Genomic DNA, 25,046 nt, shown 5'->3' on the forward strand with positions numbered 1-25,046 from the left:
AAATTACCTGAGCCCCAGAGAAGGCGACTCATCTCCCATTGGAGGTGGGCCTGGGCTCTTGAAGGCAGTGGCAGATGGGGATTAGCTCTGTGAGGTCCTTTCAAGGTGGAAAGGCTTCTTCATAGGCCCTTCTGAGGAGGGAGAAGCCCACCACATGACTAGTCATCAGCAGCTGCCAAAGGCTGACCTCTTAAAGTTGGGATGACCACTATCAGTGGTGGGAATGACCACACTAATGACGTCAGGGATCTTTGACATAGAAGAGGAAGAGAAGGAAAGGGTCTGGAGGCTATGCTGCCTTTCCCACTTGACTTGCCCTAGGGATCAGACCTTAGCTCCATCAGTGTGATGTGGGGGCACCTAGTTCTGTGCACGTTGTTGAATAGAACAAACCCACTTCGGGGTTTGTTCCTATCCTGGAGGCTGAGGGAGACCCATCCATCATCCATCCATCCATCCATCCATCCATCCATCCATCCATCCATCCATCCATTCATCCATCATCCATCATCCATCCAGCCATCCAGCCATCCAGCCATCATCCATCCAGCCATCATCCATCCAGCCAACCAGCCAGCCATCCATCCATCATCCATCCATCATCTATCCATCATCCATCCATCATCCATCTATCATCCATCCATCCATCCATCTATCATCCATCCGTCCCATCCACCCATCCATCCATCATCCATCTATCATCCATCCATCATCCATCTATCATCCATCCATTCATCCATTCATCCATCATCCATCCATCATCCATCCATCATCCATCCATCCATCATCCATCCATCAACCATCCATCATCCACCTATTCATCCATTCATCCATCATCCATCCATCATCCATCCATCATCCATCCATCATCCATCCATCCATTCATCCATCCATTCATCCATCCATCCATTCATCCATTCATCCATCATCCATCCATCATCCATCTATCATCCATCCATCCATTCATCCATTCATCCATCATCCATCCATCCATCCATCCATCCATCCATCCATTCATCCATCATCCATCATCCATCCAGCCATCCAGCCATCCAGCCATCATCCATCCAGCCATCATCCATCCAGCCAACCAGCCAGCCATCCATCCATCATCCATCCATCATCTATCCATCATCCATCCATCATCCATCTATCATCCATCCATCCATCCATCTATCATCCATCCGTCCCATCCACCCATCCATCCATCATCCATCCATCATCCATCCATCCATCCATCCATTCATCCATTCATCCATCATCCATCCATCATCCATCCATCCATCCATCATCCATCTATCATCCATCCATTCATCCATTCATCCATCATCCATCTATCATCCATCCATCATCCATCTATCATCCATCCATTCATCCATTCATCCATCATCCATCCATCATCCATCCATCATCCATCCATCCATCATCCATCCATCAACCATCCATCATCCACCTATTCATCCATTCATCCATCATCCATCCATCATCCATCCATCATCCATCCATCCATCCATCCATTCATCCATTCATCCATCATCCATCCATCATCCATCTATCATCCATCCATCCATTCATCCATTCATCCATCATCCATCCATCCATCCATCCATTCATCCATTCATCCATCATCCATCCATCATCCATCCATCATCCATCCATCCATCTATCATCTATCCATCATCCATCCATCCATCTATCATCCATCCATCATCCATCCATCTATCATCCATCTATCATCCATCTATCATCCATCCATCATCCATCCATCCATCATCCATCCATCCATCTATCATCCATCCATCATCCATCTATCATCCATCCATCATCCATCCATCATCCATCCATCTATCATCCATCTATCATCCATCCATCCATCCATCTATCATCCATCCATCATCCATCTATCATCCATCTATCATCCATCCATCATCCATCCATCTATCATCCATCCATCATCCATCTATCATCCATCTGTCATCCATCCATCTATCATCCATCCATCATCCATCCATCCATCTATCCATCCATCATCCATCCATCCATCCAGTTTATGGAGCACCTGCTCTGGGCTAAGGAAGCACTGTCCCAGAGTAGAAAGCCAGAGGTGTTTTCTTGGGGGGAGTGATTCTGGGGGCTTGATCACCAGCCTCTGTGCTTGAGGGGGCTTTCTTTTCCTCTTTATTTTCACAGCTTTGCTGAGACAGCTCCTGAAATACGAGCACTTTGTATCAACTATAATGAGCAAGTCTGGGGCAGCGGGGATTTCTGAAAATGCTGAGCTACCACAAGAGGAAAATACTCTGCCCTTGGTGCTTAAAAAGGTAATTCTTGCGGGGGTTCCTGGTGGACTGATCAAAAACTATCTCCTGTCTCTGTTACAGAGCCGTTCCTGTAGACTCAGGAGCTGCTCACCATGTTTACACTGGAGTTCAGGTCTGTTAAGTTCTCTCTGAGCATTCTCTTGTTCCATGCAGTGACACTGGGATACTCAGGAGAGTGTCACCCAGATATCTCAGGACTGTCCAGGCTTGATATCATGGGGTCCATAGTCTGGACTTGTTAGTGGAGATTGGTATTAGGCACAAATAGTAGAACCCACTCTGCCCATGTACTTTCAGTTTAAGATTATTCAGTGGGCTTGTTCAAAAGGATAACATTTATTGCACTTAAATGATCCATCTTATCTCCTGTGATGACTTCTGACCTTGGTTTAGTTAAGAATTCTACCTGTTCCTGGAAAGGCATCTTCTTCCCTTCTCTAATTTGTGTATGATATGACCTTATGGTATATGGTGTAAGTTGTTTGTCTAAACCTAATTTCTACCAGACTGATTCCCAGTTTCCCCAGCAGTTTTGTTGAACAGTGAAGGAGCTAGTGGCCCCCTGGGGTGACTTTTTTTTTTAAAGTGCTTATTGCCCTTATTTTATTATTATTTTCCCTTTTTTGGCAGAGCAATAAGGGTTAAGTGACTTGCCCAGGGTCACACATCTAGTAAGTGTCAAGTGTCTGAGGCTGGATTTGAACTCAGGTCCTCCTGAATCCAGGACCGCTGTGCCACCTAGCTGACCCTGACTGTTTTCTTTTGCTTCAGTCTTTTTAACCTAACTTATTCCATCAAGCTGCTCTTCTGTTTTTTAAAATCAGTCCTGCTTTACAGCTTAACTTGTGTCACTCATTCACCGTGAACCCAGCATCAGTCCCATCCATCCGCACCCCAGGACCCACCCCCTTGCACAAGCTTGGCTTTGTTGTCTGCCCCCAATAACTGCTCCAAGCTCACTCATGCTCCTGTGGCATATAAAATTAAATGTGGTTGCCTTATTACTGTCCCAAGTTTAGGGAAAATTAGCTGGGGTTTATCATATATTTGTTACTTAGAGGCTATAGAGCACATGACCCTGAAAGTTAGGAAAGTCTAGCTAGGATCTAGGGGAGGTAATCATCTGTGTCCTGCCTCCTTGAGCGTTCCAGGCCCAAGCGAGAGATCAGCCAGCGGAAGCTCTCTGAGGGAAGGACCAGAGGCGGCCCTTACACACTGCTGAAAGCTAATTGGCTGGCATCCTTCAAATCTATTGGTTCACTGGATTTGAGGGTGGTTCGGTACAGTCATGCAGGTGTAAGAGCCCAGAGCCCAGATCCTCTGGCGGGAACAAGGCTTTCAGGTGGGTGTGGTTTTGAGCAAGGTAACTTCCTGTAGGTAGTCAGCAAGGTCATTCTATGTTTCCTTGGAAATTGTTCTGACTCTGGGCTGGCCCCAAGAAAGGTCTGGCCAGGCTCTCTGGGTCTCATAAAACCCCCAAACACCCTATTATTAATATTATTAATTTCTCTCTCCTTTTCCTCTTGCTCCCTCCATCTCTGCTCCGAGGCCCTGTCACAAACCACCCAGGGACTGAGCTATAATCGCTGCCCGTACAATGCCTGGATGCCCTTTTACAGCCCTGCAGTGTTGATACTTTGGCACAGCTGTTGGGATGTTGCATATGCCTGTGGGTTCTCAGCCCCAAGATCTACTCACAGCCTGGGCCCTGGAGGCCTGGGTTTTTACTGGATGGAGCTCTGGGGCAGTGGAAACAAAGGCCTTTGGCAGCCTCCATGGCTCTGTGCCTTCTGTAACCAAAGAGATGGAGGCCTGGCGGCTGAGTCCTGTGGAGGCTGCCTGCCAGACCCAGTCAACAAACAAGCACATGCTTGCTGGTAGAGCTACAGCCCAGGATAGGCAAACGGCTGTGCCCCAGGGCCTGCTTTCTCCCCAGGGGAGCACCCTTCCTTCCTGGCTTTGTGGGGAGTGGAGTTCCAGCAGCACCCATCCCCAGGCTGGCCCTCTGGTGGTCTTGCCACCACCATGGACCACCTGGCTTTTCCCCAGCCCCCACTGGTGTACATCAGATGCAAGATCTTCTGCTTGGCAGCCACCTCCTCTCCCAAACACCTGATTAAATAACGCCTCCTCTCACACACCTCCGTGTGCAAGGCCCATGCTCCACCCTGGGCACAAACCCATTAAACCTGACAGTCCGCCTTCAGAGGACTGGCAGTATCATAGACAGAGGATGATGGGGCAGAGATGCACCGATAAGGGAGAATGCAGGCACCCTCAGGAGAGGGTCCCCTCTGAGTAAAGGGGTTTGGGGGCCCTCAGGGAAGAGGTCAGGAAGACAGGTGGAGATGGGGGCAGAGCAAGCAAATGAACGGGCTGGTGAGGAGCAGAGGAAGTGATGGCGAGCAGGTCGGGTCTGGCTGGGATGTTGGGCGCGGGAGGGCCAGGGGCCACATTAGCCTAGAAAGCCGTGGGAGCCGGGTTGTGGCAGCCCGAGGAGCTCCTTTGTACTCCATTCTGCTGGGGATTGGAAGCAACTCATGGTTGGCTGTGCGACGTGTAGCGGCAGAAAGCTAGAAGCAGCCTCCATGTTTAGGAAGACGGGCACGGCTGAAGAAATGAAATGTAGGCATGGCATTGACATATTCACTGTATGGATGTCAGGGAATGCTGTCATGTAATTAAGGCTCCAAGGAGGAGAAATAGAGAGATCTGGGAAGAACGTTATGAAATAGCGCAAAGCAAACCACTCGAATAGAAGAGAGGCCCAGAGAGAACTGCCCAAAGAGGAGAGTCGATGGAGGGATCCTGGGGCAGGCGGGGAGGGAGGGACAGAAAACCTGCTGGGATGTTTAAGGTAAATCGTTACAAAGCCATTTTAATTAGTTGTGCTGATGATCATTATTAAATGTACAACTACCTTTTATTTTTAAAAAGATAAAGCCAGTGAGGAACATGACAATCGGGCCTTTGGGTCATTATTTTGGCGGCTGGGTAAAGTTTGATTTGGTGAAAGATGAGAAAGCTGGAGGGTCAGCTAGGGAGCACAGTGGATAGAGTGTTGGGCCTAGAATCAGGAAGACCTGAGTTCAAATCTAGCTTCAGATACTTAGCTGGAAAAGTCACTTCACCCTGTTTGCCTCAGTTTCCTTATCTGTAAAATGAGCCAGAGAAGGAAATGGCAAACTGCTCCAGGATCTCTGCCAAGGAAACCTCAAATGGGGTCATGAAGAGTCAGACATGACTGAAAGGACTGAACAAGAGGAGTCTAGAGAGCAATTTGCAGGGGGTTAATATGAGGGCCCAGGTGAGAGGTGAGGGGGACCTGGACTTGGGAGGTGCCAGGAAGACCCTGGAGAGGAATGTAGAGGGACCTGTATGTATCTACATTGTCTTTGTCATAAACTTACCAAAAAAAATGCTTCACACTTTTAATATTTAAAAAGACTGAGACAGCTGGGTCTCATAGAACCCCCAAACACTGGGGGTTAAAGCACTGGCCCTGGATTCAGGAGGACCTGAGTTCAAATCTGGCCTCAGACACTTGACACTTACTAACTGTGTGACCCTGGGCAAGTCACTTAACCCTCATTGCCCTGCCCCCCCCCAAAATACTGAGATGAAGGAGTTGACAACAGACAGGCCCCTTCTAGGTCTGTCAAAAAATCTGCCTATATTGGGGGGGGTCTTCCTTTCCCACCTTAGTGATTTCCTGTTTCACTTCTGCTCCCCGTGCCCCCTTCCCATGTCATTCCACAGAATCTACTGCCACAGCATGTGGGTCTCTGACTCCCAAGGCCCGCCTGCTTCTGATGTTAGAACCTCCCCCTCTTCTGACAGGGGTGTTTCTGGGTGCTGCCGCCACCTTTGTCACACTGAAGGTTCAAAGCCTCCATTTGGGATTGGGCTGGAAATGACATCCTCCTGAGGGCTTGATGCCACAAGGGCAAGGGGGCCTCTCCCCTCCCAAGCTCCACCTGTTTGTGCCATGGTGGCGTGGGCTGGATGCCACTCTGATTCCCCAGGTGATGCTGTCAGCAGCATTAATTGCTTCATTTAGAGCCAGTGGCCTCTCTGGTGGTCCGTATGGTAGCAAGCTCAGTGGGTTGATTTGAGATGATGCCTCTCCTACCATTTAATGTCCTCCTTTTCATAAGTCACGGCCATGCCCTCCTAGCCAGGGGCTGGAGGTGACCGAAGGGTGTGCTCTCTGCCTTTGTGTCCAGCTGCTGCTCTCCAGAGATGAAATCTTGAAGGTGGCCAGCGTCCACTGCATGGCAGCCGTGCTGGTCCATTCTCCTGTGAAATATGCCCCAGCCTTCATCCACGCCGACATCCCAGGTAGGGGCTGGTCTTCTTCCTACTGCAGGGCCCTGGGCTCCAGAGAGGGACAGGAAGGTGGAGGCCATGGCAGGCCTCTGGAGGAAGGCCTTGTTAGCACCGTCCTGTGTGATCGGCACTCAGGCTCCCCCCACTGAGGGCTCTAGCCCAGAACACCCTGCTTTCTCCTCCTGCCTCCTCACGGGCTCACGTCAGTCCCTCGTCCAAGGGACTTGATTTCCCTGGGTTTAACGTGGAGCTTATTTGACTTTGAGCTGGAAGGGGCCCTGGACATAGTCTGATCCCACCCCCTTTCTTCATCTGATAGATGGGTAACCTGAGGCCCGGAAAGGAAAGGGACTTTCTTGAGATCACACAGTAGATTGGAGGATTCCAGGCATTGGGTCAGAAACTGTTTAGATTGCTCTAAAGGACCATGAAATGTACAGCAGGAAGGGACCTCGCAGCTTATACACCTGTTAGTGGGAAAGAGAGATGATGGGTTTTTGTTCAGAGAGACTTGGGTTTGAACCCTTAATATGATGTTTGCTGGCTGAGCCACCCTGGCCAAGTCACTAGAGCTCTCTGGGCCTTGGTCTCCTCGTGTTCGAAATGGGGACGATTATAGCGCTGTTACCCCATGGGGTTGTTTGGGGTTCAGATGAGGCTAGATAATGTCAATCATGTCCTCACACCTCAGACCGAAAATCCAAAAGGTGTTGGTGGGCGCTGTGGCCTGTCCAAGGTCAGCAGTCCAAGTAGTAAGTCACAGAGGCAGGGCCCATTTCTTAGCCCCTTCTAATGCCCTGTTAGCCATGGGATTACGTGGCTGGCCTTCGAAGGAGTACCTTAGAGTAATAGGATAGTACTGGCATATGGGCTCAAGAAGCCTTTGAGACAGCTGCCCCCCTACCCCCAGCAGGATCCTGGGAGGGAGGAGGAGGGGGGGCCTGCTCCTTCCCCCAAAACAAACAATGCCTCCTTGGGCATTGCTTCCAGGAGCTCCCCCCCCGCCCAGCCCCCTGCCCTGGGCCTTTAGGGCATTGAAGAGGGCCTCCGGGACCTGTCCTGTGGGAGAAGGATGGGTATTATTAGACTGGCCCAATGGGGGAAGCACAAAGGGGGCTGGCTGCAGGGCTGCCCTGGGGAGAGGGTTGCCCTCGCCGGAGCTCCTCTGGCTTGGATGCAGCGGCCAGTGGGGGCCTTTCCCCCTCTAAAATTGGGGAGCCTGTAAAGGCATGGGATCCGTCAGCGAGGGATTGTCCCAGTCCAGTAGCGCAGCCCCCTCTCATCATAGAGTTCCTGTTTGAGCATCTCTCCTGCACCAGCGAGGCCCTGCTCTGCTCCGTGTATGGCTGCTTGCTGCTCCTGGCTGAAGAGCACCTTTTCTTTTCCAAGTGTCACACCGTGTATGGTTCGTACCCGGGCACTGGGCACCTGGGCGGCTACAGTAGCTACGGGATGAAGTGGATGGAGCCCTGGGCCTGCGGCAGGGCCGTCTGAGTTTGGCTCTGACTGCGTGACCTTGGGCAAGTCACTTCACCTGTCCACCTCTGTTTCATTATCTGTGAAATGGGAATAATAATGGTACCTGCCTGCCAAGGTTGGTGTGAGGATAAAATCAGATCATGTATGTGAAGCATTTTGCAAAGTGCTGTTCTTACCGGCTGCTCTCACTGCCTCCAGACCCTTCTCTGTTCCTCACCCTCAGTGCCCCATCTGCGTGGTGGGAATGGGGCCCAATGGGGGGAACCCACAAGTGGGGCCTGGGCCTACACCCTCCAGAGCAGATGAGCAGCTCAGGAAGCACCCCCAGGCTGCTCTGGGGCAGAAGGAGTGTGATAGTAACCAGGTCAAGTCAGCAAACATTAAGGCCCTACTGTGTGCAAGGCCATGCTAAGCTCTGGGGATACAAAAAAGGGGCAAAGAACAGTCAGTCTGAGGAGCTTTAAATCTCCAGGGAGAGACAACATGCAACAGCTCTGGCAGACAGTGTACCCGATGGGCAAGCTGGATGGGGGGGTGGGGAGTCACACAAGGCTTCTTGCCAGGAGTGGAGATGAAGAGGGATGGGGCACATGGGGGGGCCCTGTGAGTGTGTGGGGATGAGTCTGGTGGGAAGGCTAAGTATATGAGAGAGAGTGGGTGAGTTTGTATGTGTGTGAGTGGGGGGGGGGGAGGGTGTCACTGTCGTAAAGAGAAAGAGAGAGGCTGCCCTCTGTTCACTTTCTTCTCTATCACTGCCATCCCTGCCCTGGCCCGCGGCAGCAGGTGTTTACTCTCCGGAGGCTGGTATCCCAGTCCCAGGGTCTCTGCTAGGTTCTTTGGAGCATTTGCCTTGAGGCTCAGGTGTGTGAGAGGCCCCAGGCTCTGTCCTCCAGAAGGTGGGCACCTCTTCAGAGTCCTCCTTGCATCCCTTATGTCCTCAGATAGAAAGCTTTGACAAGAGTCCCTGGAGAAAGTGCTGCCTCTCTGGGCCTTGGTTTTCTCATCTGTAAAAGGGGCCCCGCCCTCACTAGATTTGTGACCCATTGATTCAGAGCTGTAAGGGTCCTGAGACCAAGCCCCTCTGGCTTGGCTTCCCCCCTACCCCAATGTAAAGGAGAAGCAGCCCAGAGTCACCAGGCTGTGCCCAGAGAAGTGCCCCAGCAGCATTGGGTGCTGATGTGGCACTCCTTCACAAAGGGCTTGGGACCCTAGGCCTGGAGCTGGAAGGGACCTCAGGCCCTTGTTTACAGATAGGAAAAGTGGGGCCCAGGGAAGGGGGGAGATTTGAGCCCAGGTCCTCTGACTCCAGAGCCGGTCCTGTTTCCGCTCTGCTAGGTGGCTGCTTCTGCCTTAGGCTTGCACACGGTTGGTGCTTAATGTTGGCTGAATGGACTTGGTTGTCTGGGTATGTTCCATTCTTGTGAAAATGGCCTGTCCCTCCTTGCTTGTGAGTCTGCCTGTTTTTGGAGGGTGGTGAAGGAAGAGTGCCTGGGCAGGGGCCAGCTGGGACTGGACCACCCCTGGCCCTTGTCACCCCAATGCAGGGATCGAGTCGCTGGTGCGGAGCCTGAAGGGCATCCTGCAGCTGAACAACCCAGAACTCCTCAAGCAGGGTCTGCTGCTCTTCACGGAGATTCTGAGGCGGTGAGGGCAGAGGGCAGAGGGCAGCCCCAGCTGGCCCATGGAGGACAAGGGGAGAGAGGGCAGCCCCGGCTGGGCTGAGGCAGGGCAGAGGGCAGCCCCGGCTGGCCCATGGAGGACAAGGGGAGAGAGGGCAGCCACAGCTGGCCCATGGAGGACAAGGGGAGAGAGGGCAGCCCCGGCTGGGCTGAGGCGGGGCAGAGGGCAGCCCCGGCTGGGCCGTGCTGGGCAGGCAGGGCAAGAGGCAGGATTGGGAGATGACTTCCTTTAAATCACTAGATCCTTTTCCACTTGCCAGGCAGCCAGAAGAGATCAAGCTTTTCACAAACTCGGCCACCTGCAGAGATGCCAGTGGGGTTCTCCGGGAGGCCGTGAGCAGCCCTGTCCTGGAGGTGGTGGCCGAGGCGGTCGGCGCTGTGGCAGCTTTTTTCAGGTAAGGGGCTGAGGCTGAGGAGTCTCTTCTGTGGTCCCTGTGTCCGAGGTCACCAGTCAGCTTTGGTTTCTCCCATCATCGTTGCTTGGGTTGGCCCTTGGATTCTCCTGCTGACCTTTGGAGCAGGGGAGTTAGAGGGAGGCAGAGTTTGTCTCAGGAGCTGCTAGAGCTTCTGGCCCGGGGCTGCCTTGTGAGGTGATAATTCCCATTTCTAGAGCACTTGAAGCTAGGAGCCTTGTGGGGGGTGAGCTCCTTGTCTGTTGTGGTGTTCAAGCAAAGTGGGGATGCTCAGCCTGTTGCCTGGAGCCCTGTGGCAGGGGTTTGGCTTCAGTTGCCTTTGACCAATTGGGTCCCTTCCAATCCTTAAGATTCCTGGTTACTTTGATGGATCAGGTGAGATGGTAGCTATGGGCATGGTGCCTCAGTTTCATGGGAATGCTTCTCCAGCCTGTGGGTGAGAGCACAGGTGTGTGGTGGGGGCGGGGAGGGGGGCAGGAAGTGGCCCAGGCCCACCCACCTGTCTCCAAGGAAAGCGGCTGTGTTTGTATTGAAGTGTGCTGCACCCTTGGGAAGGATAACTTGTCTTTCTTTGGTAAACATGAGTATCATGCTCAAATAGAGTCAAGTTGTGGTTTCTTTAGTTTGATGAACAAAAATATGTCCTTTGTGACTGATTATTCAGTCAATATTTGACTTATAAACTAGGGCACAGCACCCCCTGATGAAATGTGCTGCCTGCATGTGTCAGGGGGCCATAGCGACAGCATGGAAGAAGGGGGGCTCAGCCGGGGCAAAGGGAAGAGATTGAGAGTTTGAGGAGTTTCCCCAGTCCACCCCGGTATAGGGCATAGTACCTGGTAAGCACTTCATAAATGCTTGGGGCTTGATTGAAACACTTGGCCCTGGGGGGCAGCTAGGTGGCACAGTGGATAAAGCACTGGTCCTGGATTCAGGAGGACCTGAGTTCAAATCCGGTCTCAGACACTTAACACTAGCTATGTGACCCTGGGCAAGTCACTTAACCCCAATTGCCTTACCAAAAAAAAAAAAAGAAAAAAGAAACACTTAGCCCTGAGGACTGTCTGAGGCCCAGTACAGTGGATAGAGATCTGGTCTCTGAGTCAGGAAAACTTGAGTTCAAATCCTGGAGTCCTAAGAACATAGAATGTGAGAGCCGGAATGGTCCTCAGAAATATCTCATGGGACCACCTTACTTTACAGGTGAGGAAATCGAGGCCCAGCAGGGTGGGCAAAGGCATACAGGCAGGAAGCTTTGCTTTATGGTAGGCCAAACCCCTGTCCCCAAGCTTTCCCCAGGCCCGTGGCCTCTGAAATGAGGGGGTTCCTTTCTTTTCTTCCCTCAGGCAGCAGGACCCTTCTGCAGGACAGCTAATTTTGCCGACTTGCAGACTTCATTGGTTCAGGCTCAGGCTCTGTGGGTGTCCTTCTCAATCCTCAGGACAAAAGCCACTGCCTGGCCTGCCCATGAGAAGCTGGAGTGCGGCCAGCTGGGCCTTGGTGTCCCTGAGCTGGGGTCTGATGCCAATCCATACCTGTGCCTACCCACGCCTGCTTTCCTCTGCCCTCTACAGGAAGGACCACCTGAATTCACCACCGGTGCCGTATGGAGAGCTTCAGGCCCTGGTCCAAGCGCTGCTGGACCGCTGCAGGGACCTGCTGCCACCCCTGAGCCGGGGGCCTCTCCTCAGTCACGACCCGCTGCTCCCAAGGGTAATGGGCACAGAGATGGTCAGAGCGGGAGATCCCCAGGCTAAATGAGCCTGCTCTTGCCTGCAGGGAGCTTCTAGTCTGCTAGCACCAAAGATGTAGAGCTGAAGGAGCCTCAGATGAACTAGTTCAACCTCTCCCCCCCCCCAGTTACAGCAGGGGAAACTGAGACCCAGTGGTGAGATGACAAGCTAAAAACACAGGTCCCTTCGGGACTCCAGATCCTCTTCCCCTCTCCAGTGCCCCACCTCCACTGAGGGGCCTCCTTGTGCCCTGTGGTTCCCCCTGCCCTGATATGGATTGTAAGTGCTGGAGGGCTGGGGCTACATTCCTCCTGGGGTCTGTCTGGTCCTGTCAGATCCTCCCCCTCTAGGGGCTCCTCACCCAGCCTAGGGTGGCCCTGAACAGCAATCACATCATGGCCAGCTCACAGGGTTACCTCACTGGGCCCTCACAACAACCCTGGGATCACCCCCATTTTACAGATGAGGAAACTGATGAAGAAAAGCATCCCAGAGCTAGTGAGACTCATGGTAGCCCTGGTCTTCCTGCCTCCAGGCCCAGCCTCTAGGAAAAGGGCACTGTCCCGGGGAAGAAGTCTGGGCACAGCTCCAAGCCCAGCTCTCCCGCTCAGTCATTTCCTGTCTCCCTGCATCTCTGCAGCACAGATGTGAATCTAGGGTTAGGGCCCCAAGGAAGGCATCCTGGAACTTTCGGGGGCCACCGAGCCCACCCCCCTCACCTCCCCATCACAGATGAGCTACACAGGGAGCAAGCCTGAGAGCCGGGATTTGAACCCAGGGCCTCCCAGCATTCCTTCTCTTCCCCAGGCCTCTCCCTCTCAGCCTCGAATGTGTTTCCTTCCAGGGCCCTCCATGGAGCCAAGGAGCCAGCAGAGCTGTTCTGCAGCAGGGAGACGTCCTTCAGGGTGCCTTGGAGGGCTTCCGAAATGCCTGCAGGTGTGTGACCCCGAGAAGCCCAGCGGGGAGGGCTTTGAGGACAATAGACACCTAGTGACCCCCCGCAAGAGCCCAGGGGTCAGGAGGCTGCTGTGGTCCTAGCCATTCATGAAGCTGTCTGGGGAAGTGCCGCCTGGAGGGGCTGGGATCAGCCCCAGTGGAGGGACCCCGTGCCTTTGGAAGGGGGGAATGAGCAAACACAAGCTGCTCTTACCCAGAGGCCTTTGCTGCTTTCTGTTCCCCAGACTCGCCATGGACCTTCGCAATGAGCCCTCAGCCCGGGAGAACCCCTTTACGGCTCCCAGCATGCAGAAGGGGGACACGCTGGAGACCTTCTCCAAGTTCCTGCTGAGTATCTGTGATTCCCTCTGCATTCCCACTGTGATGGTAGGGGGGCTGTGGGATGGGGTGGGGGCACAGTGAGCGGGGCCAGGGTGCCGTGGTCAGGAGGCAGGAGAACAGCGGCTGCTGGCCATGGAGACGTCACTGGTGGTAGGCCAGGGCCATCGAGGCCTGAGATCCTCATTCCAGGTCTTGGGTGAGGGGCATTCAGGCCAGCTTCTCATTTCTCACAGTTATTTCCAAGTTGAATTATGTTTCCATTGTTTCTTCTGGGATTTCAGTAATGTGGGAACTCCTGGTATGAGAACTCCTTCCACTGGAGCATGCTTTATAACCCTATGTTGGGGCCTGGGCCCTGAGAAGTCCAGTGACCTGCCCCAGGTCACAGCAGGAGGCCAAGGGGCAGCTAGATGGCGCAGTGGATAGAGCACCGGCCCTGGATTCAGGAGGACCTGAGTTCAAATCCGGCCTCAGACACTTAACACTTACTAGCTGTGTGACCCTGGGCAAGTCACTTAACCCCCATTGCCTCACTAAAAAAAAAAACCCCAAACCAAAAAACAGCAGGAGGCCGAGATTCACCTTGAACTCAGTACTTCCTGACTCTAGGGCCAGTTCTCTAACCATTAGGCCACACTGCCTCTCTCTGCTTCGAGACTGAAAGTACTGGGGATGTCCTGAGAACAGGGGTTTTTCCTCAGAGAGGAGAGGCTGGTATCTCTTTAGTGGGGAGCTCCTTGGGTGAGTGAGTAGCAGAGTGTGCTTGATCCCAGCGGCCCAGTGGGCTGGTGCTTTGGCCCACAAGGTCAAGGGGAGTAGATGATTGAACCTTCTAATACCTGGCTTCTTAAATTGTGGGTCAAGCTCCCATAGGAGGTTGTGTCACTGAATGTGGGGCTCGTGAAAAGTGTTCTGTCTGCCTCTTTTATGACCCTCCATACCCGGGGTCTTGGGAACATGATGTCATGGGCCAAAAGGGGATGTGAGTGGAAGAAGTCCCAGAAGCCCCGGACTACTAGCCAGGCCTATTCATGCCAATCTGTTCAGCCATCCCTGGGCAGAAGCAGCTCTTCAGGCAGCCCAGGAAGATAAAAAACCACCAGGGGGAAGCAGGGAGCAGACCGTGAGAGGGCCCAGGAGCCCCCAGACCAAGGCCTAAGCATGGCTTTTAAACTCTCCTTGACCAGAGGGCCCCCACCCCACATCCACCCCCCCAAGTGACCCCAGACTGCCTTGTCTGCAGCACAGCTAGCTTCCTGGGTGACATTGGTCCCCCCTGGTGGGGTGGGGATGGGCAGGGGGTGGGCAGGAACTCCCACCACCCCAGTCCTCCCAGGATCCTGGCCCAAACACACTGTATTTGGAGGGACAGGAATCCAAAGCAGTGACCTTGAGTCAAGGCTGTGAGAAAGCAAAGCTCTTGGGTGAATCCAAACTTAAATCTAATTTCGGTGGGTAATTATTTGTCTGCTGAAGGGGCCTTTCTTTAATAAAGGGATTCCCCCCAGGGCTCCTCCCAGTCTGGGGCTTCCCTTCTTCTGGTTTCACTGACAACCTTTCTACATCTAACCATCATCTCGGGGTAAACCTGTGCTGCCCGGCTGGGTTCAAAAGCGTGTGTTTGGGCACAGTCAGAGGGGAGAAGCTCCTACACCGTTAGGTCAGTGAGCTGGGCTGGCACTGACTCCATGGACACTCAGTGGGGCTTGGGGGCTGGCTCTCTGTAGAACCAGTCTGAAACAAGGCTTATTCCGCTGCTCACCTCTTTCTCCGTCAGGGAACTCTCTCAGCCCTGAGGTTCCAGGTTCTCTGCCATAGGCCCTGGGGATCAGGGTGATGGTGGCCGGGTGTGACGTTGGCTTTTGCCGACTGTCTTGCCGGGCCAGCCTTTGGTGACTGATGGCTCTCTCCTTTCATCTCTCCTCTCCCGCCCTGTTCTAGAGGCATGCAGAACATGCCACTCATCCTGCTCTGATGGAGACGTTCCTCTCGATCCTCAGCAGTCTGTTCACCATTGTACCCTGCATGAAGGAGAAATTCTCCAAGAAGCTGGGTACGGAGTCCTGGAGCCCGGGCCTGGCTCAGAGGGCAGGAAATTGGCCTTGGCTTCATCTGGTGGTTCCTTGCCGAAGTTCATGGGCTCACACCTGTAGAATTGGCCGGGGTTTTAGAGCCCCCCCATCCTCCCACCTCATTTTAGAGATGAGGAAGCTGAGCTGGGAGCCGTCCTCCCTCCTTCCCTTCGTCCTGGAGTGCAGAATGGTCTTAGCTTGGAAAGCATTACCAGGGATGGCTCGGTCTGTGCTGACTCAGTGGCTTGGGTCTGGGTGACCAAACTAGCACCGTGACTGTCTGTCACTGGACTCCAGGGCAGCATGCAGGACGATGGAAAACGCCCCTTCTCATTTCAGAGACAGAATCCGAAGAGGGGCCTTTCCATCTGTCCCCTGCCATCTGGAGCCAGTCAGCAGCCCCTGCCTATCTCTGATAAGGAGCCAGGCTCTCATGGGCCAAGCAGGGGCTGGTGTCTCCCAATGCTTGGCCTCTTGTCGCAGGATGTGGTTGAAGGGGTATTGGAGGAGCTTTTGAAAACCCACTGCTTTGAGACCCTGTCTCTGAAACAGTTCATTTCCTTGCCTCCTCCAGCCTCCTCCTCCTTCATCAGACTGAGCCTGGAGCTGAAGGCCCGGTTCTGTGGTGGACAGAGGTAAGTGAGTGCCCAGGGCTTCCAGAAGTCGGGGGCGGGGAGAAGAGGGAGCACTTCCTGCTCTGGTCTGATGCCAACCAGCTGGGCAGGGACCTCGCACTGATGGCAGTGGTTGGCATACTAGCTATAGCGTAGGATGGATGCATGAGGGTGAACAGGGTAGGTCCTATGTTAATAATAAAAGATGAGCTGATCTGGGTATAACTCCATGTGCTGGTCTCCCAGGGCAGCAGACGGAGACTTTCTGACTTGAGTCGTGGCCCCCCATACATCATGCTGACACTCGGCCCTACATCAGTTTCCCAGCTGCCAGCCCTTGAACTTTGTTGATTCAAACCATCTTTTTATGTTGGTAGCCCTTTGCTTCTTAAAGCATCCTCTGGCTGCAGTGGCACACCCCTACAATCCCTGCTCCTGGGCAGGCTGAGCTGGGGCTGAGGCTGGTGCATCTCTGCAGCTCAGGAGTTCTGAGCCAGCTGTCCACACACCAACCCCCCAACCTCCTTCTTCATCTCCTCCTTGCAGGGTTCTAGTTCTCTTGCCTTGTCCCTGGTGCCTGGTGTCAGGAACCCACCAGACCCAGTTGTGAGGCAGATGACCCATCACCGCCCCCAGCCCCACATCTGCCCACACAGGCTATGGAAAGTGAGCCCACCAGACTAGGGATCACAGAGGCTCGCTGACGCAGGGCAGGGCAGGGCAGGACCTGCCTGGTGAGGCTGTGTGGTCCATAGCTATAGTACAAAGGAGCAGTGGTTTCTTGTAAGTGATGGAATGACTGAAGGGGAGACAGAGGTTGCTGCTTCAGCTCCCATCTCATGAATCAGCCGACCTGGCACCTGCCTCTGTGCTTACCCAGTAGCTCTTAGGGTGCCCACTATATCTTTGGTCATTGGAGGTTGCGAGGTTAACCTCCTTAGCATCCCTGGCTTGTTTCCAAGAAGGAACCCCAGGCTTGAGTGCACTGCATCTGGAGGAAGACCTCCACAGGGCCAGGCTCAGACCCTGACTCGACTAGATGAAGTGCCTCTTAACAAACTGTTTGGGGTCAAGCCCTTTGTCCTCTGCTTTGCCTCAGCTCCATTCTAGTCCCTAACGGGGCGCAGCCTCCCTGGCAGAAGCAAACGTTCTGAAGCTCTTCCTCGTCAAAGGCAGTTAGAGGCTATGAGGTGCTTAGGGCTCACTGAGGGGGAAGAGAGGGCTTAGTGGGTCCCCAGAGGGTTGTGATGTACACACAAAAGATGTCCGTCAAACAGAAGCCCCCTAGCACTGTGTTAGAGAGTGGCATCTAAAAGGAATTTGATCCTGGCTCTCATCCAGAGAATTGAAAGAGTGCAGACAAAGGGGGAGCTTCGGAGGGGAGGAGGAGGAGGAGAGCCAGCCAGAACCCCTCTTGTCCCTCTTTATGTCTGAAGGACAATGTGTTTTTCTCTGTGGGGAATTCTAAAAAGCACCCCCTGTGAATGGAGCCAAGGCATTGTTTGGGGATGACTGAGCCTGGAATTCCCAATCTGACTCATTCTCTCTCTTCTCCCTCCCAGCCACCCAGCCCTGAATCAGGCTTGTTCCAGCTTCCTCTGCTCCCTGTGCCTCAACCTCTTTTCAGCTTTGGAGGAGACAAGACCACTGCTCAGAGAGGGTAAGAAAGGTGCACAAGGGTGCCCTTGGGTCAGTCACCTTCCTTTAGATAGATGGTTGTGCCCTAGAGGTCTGAATACCCATGATAGGGAGCTGGCCCAGCAGACACACACCTGCATTGGGCTTCCCAGAGAGCTTCAGGGCCAACGTTAGTCCTCATTCACTGTCCCATGATCTCACCTCAACCCTTTAGTTAATCCATAGAAAGTCGGGGAGAGCTCCCTGACTGGCCAGTCTGTCCAGCAGTGCGTCCTCGATTACTGTGTGCAAGGCCTGGGGGGACAAAGCCCTAGAATACAGTAAGTACTTAATAAATGACTCTCGACTGGAGGAGAGACAAACCACTAATAACTGAGATGGTGAAGAAAGGCTTCATAGAGGAGGCATGAGGAACGGCTTGTGCCACTGTGGGAGGCTGGAGATGGAATGTTGACGTGGGGTCAGAACTAGGAGTCCTTTGGAGAGGGAACGTTGAGTGTGTGGTAGGCATCAATATGATAACACAGGGGCAGCTAGGTGGTACAGTGGATAGAGCACCAGCCTTGGATTCAGGGATTTAGAATTCCCCACAGAGAAAAACACATTGTCCTTCAGACATAAAGAGGGACAAGAGGGGTTCTGGCTGGCTCTCCTCCTCCTCCTCCCCTCCAGCCTCAGACACTTGACACTTAATAGCTGTGTGATCCTAGGCAAGTCACTTAACTCTCATTGCCCGGCAAAAAAAAAAAAAAAAAAGGTAACATGCTGGAGAGGTCAGTGTGCTGGAACCAGACCAGCCTGCTACTAAGAACACCTGCTAGGCAGAGTATCCGGGAAGTGCTTGTGGTCATCCAGATTGTAATACCTCCACATTGTGCTGCCACGTGCCCAAAACAGCCTTGGACAGCCTTGGTAGCTAGCAAGCAGCTCTGACGGGCTTTCTTTCTGCTAAAGTTGACTGCTAGGCTTGAATGTGTGGACAGATTTGTGTAAAGTATTGGGGGTACAAATAAAAAATCAATAAGGTCCCTTCTCTCAAGGAGCTCAGCTTCTCCTGAAGAGAGACCACACATGTAGGAGGGCGAAGCTGACAAGGTCTGAGTGTCCTTGTTGGCAGTGTGCTACTGGATCTGGAGGACACAGCATGTGGGTGAATGGCAAGGCCCAGTGGTCTACCATCTTCTGGGAAGAATTAGACTTGGTGACTCCCTGCTGCTTCCAGCCTTGTGAGCATTCATGTCCTTGACCCATAACTGTTAGGAAGGGGAAAGGCGGTCTGAGGGTCTGAGTGGACCCAGCCTCCTTTATAGAGGAGTTTTGAGGCAACATTATCCCCCAGGACCACAACAGAGGCTTCCATCCCCACAGAAAAAGGGCCTTTAGGGTTCAGGTGTCATAGCAAAGATGTGGTGATGAAGGCTCTTTTTTGGCCTTCATCACCACATTGGACTCTTTAGGAGTCGTGTGTGGGGCCCCATCCACTTCAGAGAGCCTGGAATGAGCTGTCTACAAAAGACCCCCATTCCTAGAAGACGTTCCAAGCCCCCATTCCTGCTGGCACATCAGCCTTGGTGGGCTGGCAGCAGCATCCCCCAGGATAGCCATGTGGTACTTGGACACAGAGGGACCTTCTGGCTCTGAGAGTTGGTGACTCTGTCTCTTTACTTCCCGGTGGCTCGGCTCTTGTCTGGGCATCCTGCCCAGGGGGCAGGGCCATCTTCTCAGGTTTACCCGGCTCTATGAGCCATTAGCCTTTCTTCCCTTCTCTCATTGCAATCCCTTCCCACGCTTTATTGCAAGATGTAATTCTTCAGGCTCACAATAGAAAATGCGGCGCAATAACAAGGTAACTGAGTACTTCTCAAACCTGTGTGATTTGTTCCTGTCTACAATGAGAAAATTAGGCCACTGTATATACGAATTGAGAAGAGACGCTTTTTGTTTGTTGTTGCTCAGTCGCTTTTCAGTTGTGTCCAACTCTATGAGCCTATTAAGAGCTAAAAATCTAGCTAGTCTGTCTAAAATATCTAATGAGTGGTCGCCAATAAATTATAAGCTTCAGCAAGAGTTAGACTTTTAAGCATTTATTAAGGAGAATAAGAATTTTATAAAGAGAGAAAGGCCTAGATTCCTATCTATTAAAGGGAGAGCGCATTTCTAGCTCCCTTCTCCACCAGAGTCCAGAGGAAAGAGAGTGAGACAGAGCTCCAGTCTCTTCCTTCTTCCTCTCACTAGCCAATGTCACTTCCTGATGCCAAAGAAAAGACGTATGTTCTTGCCCTCAAAGACCTTCACTTCATGGGCGGAGCTCTTCTATAGTAAGTCTCCAGCAGGTGGCGTCATTCCAATCGTTACAACCCTGTTTGGGGTTTTCTTGGCAGATACTGGAGTGGTTTGTCTTTTCCTTCTCCAGCTCATTTTACAGATGAGGAAACTGAGGCAAAAGGGTTAAGTGACACAGTCACATAACTAGACGATGAATCTTCCTGACTCCAGGCCTGGCGCTCTATCCATTTTGCCACCCAGCTGTCCAGAAGAGATTAAAACCTCATTAATTGTGTTGGAAAATGACCAGTTCACTGACTATTCTGAAGGTATCACCAGATCTCACAGTGGCCAAAAGGATTCTGAAAGGCTGTCATGCACATGTCCTCCCTAATTCTAGTACGATGCTGTGTCCCTGCTAAGGCCGGCATGGCACAAATTCATCCTTCCCAAACTCCAGCCAAAATCTGTGAGCTCCAGGGAAGCAGAGATCCTGGTCACAGGGTGATGGTGCAGGGACACAACTTGCCTCCTTTTTTAGAGATGCGAAAGAGAGACATCCCTGCTTATGACTAGGAATACCTAATGAGCCCCTTATTAATATTCATTATGCTCCTTGCAAAGCCGAGTCTCCTCATCTAATGAAATGGTACAAAGCAGGGTGCCGGGTAGGGGGTCAATGGGACAATTGCCCTTGTGAGGTGTAGGCAGAGATCTCTGGCAGGCCATGGCCTTCAGCCGGGAGCCTCCCCCGACCCCCCCCCCTCCCGGCCATTGTTCATGGGGGTGCTTGGGTGGGCCTCTCTGACTCCAGTGGTGGGATCTTGGCTCAGTGCTTGTGGTGAGTTGCTTGTATCGAGGCTCCTTTGTCTATCTCTGTATCAGCTACATTTTGGGATACGTCCCATGTGACTTTTACCCTTATCCCCCCTTGCTACTTAAATGTGACCTTTTGGCCAAAAGGGCCCCCCTATTTCTTGGCCTGATTCCAGGAAGAATAATTAACTGAAGCCTCAGAATCAGTTGGCATCTGGGTCCTTACCCCCGATGTCTCACTTCAACGCTGTCCCCAGGGCCACTGTCCTAGTGCAGTCCCTTCTGACATGGTGTGTTTTCTTCCTCTACTTGCTGCTCATTTAGTATGACCCATAGTAACCCATAGGGAAGCTAGCGGGCACAGCGGATGGAGACTCAGCCTCCTGAGCCCAAATCTGGTCTCAGACATCCACCAGCTATGCAACCCGGGCGAGCCACCCAACCCTGCCCACCTCAACCTCCTCATCTGACAAACGAGCTGGAGAAAGAAATGCCAAACCCCTCTGGTATCTTTTGTTTTTTACAAAATATATGTAAAAACAAATTTTGACATCAGTTTTTTTAAACTTTGTGTTCCAACCTCTCCTCCTCCCTCCCCTCCCCCCCCCAAGAACTCAGGCAATTCAATACAAGGTACACATGAGTAGTCATGGAAAACATTCCCACACTAGCTAGATTGTGAGAGAAAACAGAAAACAAAACTTCAGATTAAGGAATTGTATTTTGGGGGGCAGGGCAATGAGGGTTAAGTGACTTGCCCAGGGTCGCACAGCTAGTAAGTGTCCCCAGGGCCACTGTCCTAGTGCAGTCCCTTGTCACCTCTCACCCATACCCCCAGGCTCTTTTTTTTTAAAACACTAAATGTTCTTTATTGACCTCAAAGAGGACATAGAAAATTATATTTCCCTCCCTTTTTTAATCATAAAAGTATTTTATTATTTTCCAGTTACACATAAAGGTAATTTTCAAGATTTGTTTTTATAAGATTTTTAGTTCCAAATGTTTCTCCCTCCCTCCCTCCCTTCCCTCCTCCCTCCCCAAGACAGAAAGCAATCTGATCTGGGTTATCTATGTACAATCACATCAAACATATTTCTGCATTAGTCATGCTGTGAAAGAAGAATCAGAACACAAGGGAAAAACCTCATGAAATTTAAAAAACAGCCCCAAAGTAGAGACAGTCTGGTTCCATCTGCATTCAGGATCCACAGTCCTTTTCTCTGGAGGAGGAGAGCGTTTCCCATCATGAGTCCATTGGCATGGTCTTGGATCATCACACTGCTGGGCAGAGCCACGTCTGTCACAGCTGGTCATCACCCAGTGTTGCCATTCCTGGAGTCACAGGTTCTTAACCCCTTCCCTCTGCAGGCTGTTCTGCACGTAGCTGCCAAAGCCCGGTCATGCGAGTCTCCAGCTGCAGAAAGCTCCGGGGCTCCTTTTGGCCCCAGGAGAAAACACCAAGGCTCAGCCTGGCGTGTCCCGCCCTTCACAGGCTGGCTGCAGCCCGCTTTTTCAGGCTTGTTGCCCACGGTTCCCTGGCATTCTTCAGTCCAGTCAGTTCAGCTGCTCTTTCCCTAAGTAGGCCTTGTGTTTCCCATCTCCGGGCCTTTGCCCCCTTACCTCTGCCCCTTAGAAGCCCCTCTCCTGCCAGAGGCCTCTCCAGACCCGCAGTAGTGAGTGTTCTCCTTCTCCTCCAATCCCCTTGTGTACGTGTATTTAGGCGTCACTTCCCTCAGGACAGTGTCAGCCCCTTGAGGGCAGGCCTTTCTTCATCTGGGCTGCCCTGCACACTGAGGGCTGTCACTGGTGCTTGGTAGGTTAGACTGAATTCACTGGCGTTGGCAGTGCCCTCGCCTGCTTCTGCCTTTCCTTTTCTCGCCCCAGTCACTTCCCTGACCAAAACTGTTGCCTCATCCTTAGCCACTTTTACCTCTCAAGACTTGGAGAGGAAATCCTGTCTACACTGTCAGGCCTAGTAGTCAGGGTACCTGAGTGGAAGCAAAACCCGTAATGGATTCAGTGCTCCCACAGACTGGGACTCTGCTCCCCAGGGATTCTGGGATTCTATTGACCAGGGTCCATTCTAGAAAGCCTCCCCTGCTGGGTCTGTCCGTGTTTGTTGTTGTTGGGTCATTTCGGTCGTGTCTGAGTCCTCGCGACCTCTTTTGAGGTTTTCTTAGCAAAGATACTGGGATGGTGTGCTCATTTACAGATGAGAAAACTGAGGCCCAGGGGAGGTAGAGAGACTCGGCCCAAGGAGAGCATGCCACTTTGATGGCTGTTTTTCCCTGTATGAAGCTGAAATCTGTCTCTAACTTCTAGCCCAGTGCTTCTCCCTCAGACACTCAAGGAAGGCTCTCCTATCCCCCAAGTCTTCCTCCTCCTAGGTTTATGAGTGCTTTTTTCCCAGCCACCTTGTATGGCAGCCAGCGCCAATATTCTCCTGATTCTAGAGGCTGGGGAGGGAGGTCAGAGCTGGGGTTCCAGGCTGGGTCTGCGGATGACAGGCTCCAAAGCTGCCACACGCAAGCCTCTGTCTCCATGAACCGCTTGTTTCTAGGGCTCTCCGTCGTGTCTGTCATCCTGCAGCACAGTCTGCCCCAGGTAAACACAGGAGGCTCCGAAAGCCTGGCGCTCCTGTCTGATTCCCTGTACGTGGACGAAGCGACTCGTCAGCGCCAGTACTGCCTCCTCCTCCTCTTCTACCTTGCTTATATCCATGAGGACAGGTGAGCCTAGAGGGAGGTGCGGCATAGGCACCAAGAGGGTGCAGGAAGGTGGCAACCACACCAGAGCTTTCCTCTGGCCTGACATTTCTTTAACTGCTCCTTATGGGAGGTTGTGGGCCCAAGGAGTTGACAGGAGAGGGAGGCCCTTTTTTTGGTCATCAGGGAGCCTCTTGGGAGTCTGGTACCCTGGGAGGCTGGGGAGGGCCCTTTCTCTTCCGGTCCACTTTGTTCTCCTGCTTTGAGGGCATCGCTGGCCTGAAGTCTCATCCCCTGCCAGAGGTCTTAGGACCGGGCAATATCATTCAGGCACTAAGGGTGGCATCCTTGATACCAGCTTCTGGTTGCTTCCTTTTCTCATGAGCATGCTCTGTCCAAAGTGGGGGGCCCCTAGAAGTCAGTGGCTGTAGGCCTTGACAGGCTGTCAGGGCCGCGCAGACCCCCGGGCCGGCCATTCTCACAGGCTCCACTTTTGTTGGCAGGTTTGTTCCAGAGGCAAAGTTATTCTTGGCTGTGAGAAGCCTCCTCCTGTCCATACAGGACCAGGGCGAGAGCCCCCCGCCTGCTATTTTCCGAGCAGTCCTTTACCTCCTCATGGTCTGTCAGGACAAAGGGGAACCTTTAGAGGAGGTACTGATGGTTTTTCTTTGGCCTGTCTAGCGCGCGGAAGGTGCTAACCAAGGCTCTGAGCTTCTTTCCTCAGGACGGTCTCCCAGAGCTGGGAAGAGACCAGTCATTTCCAAGGTTGGCTTTGGCTGCCTGTCTCTGCCTGCTGGAGCCTGACCCTTCCTACTGGGAATAATAACTGGGGAGAGTTAGGGGAGCGTGGAGAGGTCGGGGGAGGGAGCCAGTAGGTGAGGCTCCCTCTCTGCAGACTTGTAGAAACGCCAGATTGTTGTTGTTGTTGTTGTGATTTCTGCCTCCTGTGACAAGGGCTGACAGCTCTGAGAATTCTCCAGGCCCCTCTGCCATGGCTCTGGAAGGCCTGACTTTGGGGAAGCAGACGGCCTGCGAGCGTGATGCCCCCCATGCCCGAAGCCTCACCATTAGCGAATCACAGCCTCACAGACATAGAGCGGAAAGGGCCCTCAGAGACCCCGCATCCAACCCCCTCATGTCACAGCTGAGGACACAAGCTGGGAGGGCTCACACAGGGTGGCAGAGATGGGACTAGAGCCCAGACCCTCTGACTCCAAACTCAGCATGTTCTCTCTGAGTAAAGGACCTAATTCCTGTCACAACCTGTTACCCAGGAAGGGTAAAATTCCATTAGCGGTCAGTCAGGGAACATTGATGAAGCACCTACTATGTGTCAGGCAGTAGGCTAAGTCCTGGGGATACAACAAAAGGTGAAAAACAGCTCCTGCCCTCAAGGAGCTCCCAGTCTATTGGGGGAGATGGCCTGAGAGATACAAACCAGCTCAAGATGGGAGCAATGGGAAATACTTAGCAGAGGGAATGCAAGCGGATTGGGGGTGGGGTTATCTGGGGCTTGAAGAAAGCCAGGAGGGGGAGATGAGGAGGGAGATCCAGCATCTGGTGTGCGGAGAAGGCTGGTGTCACTGAACCACAGAGCTCGTGTGCTGGGCGTGAGGTGTAGGAAGACAGGAAGAGCCCGGTTGGCTTCTGGGTTTTGGAGCGTAGGACAGAAAGTGCTTGCCAGGTGGGCTCTGGCAGCCTGGG

At 52.7% G+C, this 25,046-nt stretch overlaps 1 protein-coding gene across 1 annotated transcript in view; it reads left to right on the plus strand.

Moving 5' to 3' along the window:
• MEI1 (meiotic double-stranded break formation protein 1) overlaps window positions 1-25,046 on the plus strand; it is a 69,036-nt gene that overhangs the window by 10,274 nt on the left and 33,716 nt on the right. Inside the window, exons 7-19 of the mRNA XM_043967779.1 lie at window positions 2,191-2,321; window positions 6,548-6,662; window positions 7,939-8,055; window positions 9,674-9,773; window positions 10,069-10,203; window positions 11,796-11,934; window positions 12,799-12,890; window positions 13,136-13,277; window positions 15,174-15,285; window positions 15,879-15,939; window positions 17,481-17,578; window positions 23,198-23,366; window positions 23,846-23,993. Coding sequence (XP_043823714.1) covers window positions 2,191-2,321; window positions 6,548-6,662; window positions 7,939-8,055; window positions 9,674-9,773; window positions 10,069-10,203; window positions 11,796-11,934; window positions 12,799-12,890; window positions 13,136-13,277; window positions 15,174-15,285; window positions 15,879-15,939; window positions 17,481-17,578; window positions 23,198-23,366; window positions 23,846-23,993 — 1,559 coding nt within the window. The remainder of the gene's footprint in view (window positions 1-2,190; window positions 2,322-6,547; window positions 6,663-7,938; window positions 8,056-9,673; window positions 9,774-10,068; window positions 10,204-11,795; window positions 11,935-12,798; window positions 12,891-13,135; window positions 13,278-15,173; window positions 15,286-15,878; window positions 15,940-17,480; window positions 17,579-23,197; window positions 23,367-23,845; window positions 23,994-25,046) is intronic.

The sequence above is a fragment of the Dromiciops gliroides genome, chromosome 5, assembly GCF_019393635.1.
Source record: "Dromiciops gliroides isolate mDroGli1 chromosome 5, mDroGli1.pri, whole genome shotgun sequence".
Classification (NCBI taxonomy): Eukaryota; Metazoa; Chordata; class Mammalia; order Microbiotheria; family Microbiotheriidae; genus Dromiciops; species Dromiciops gliroides.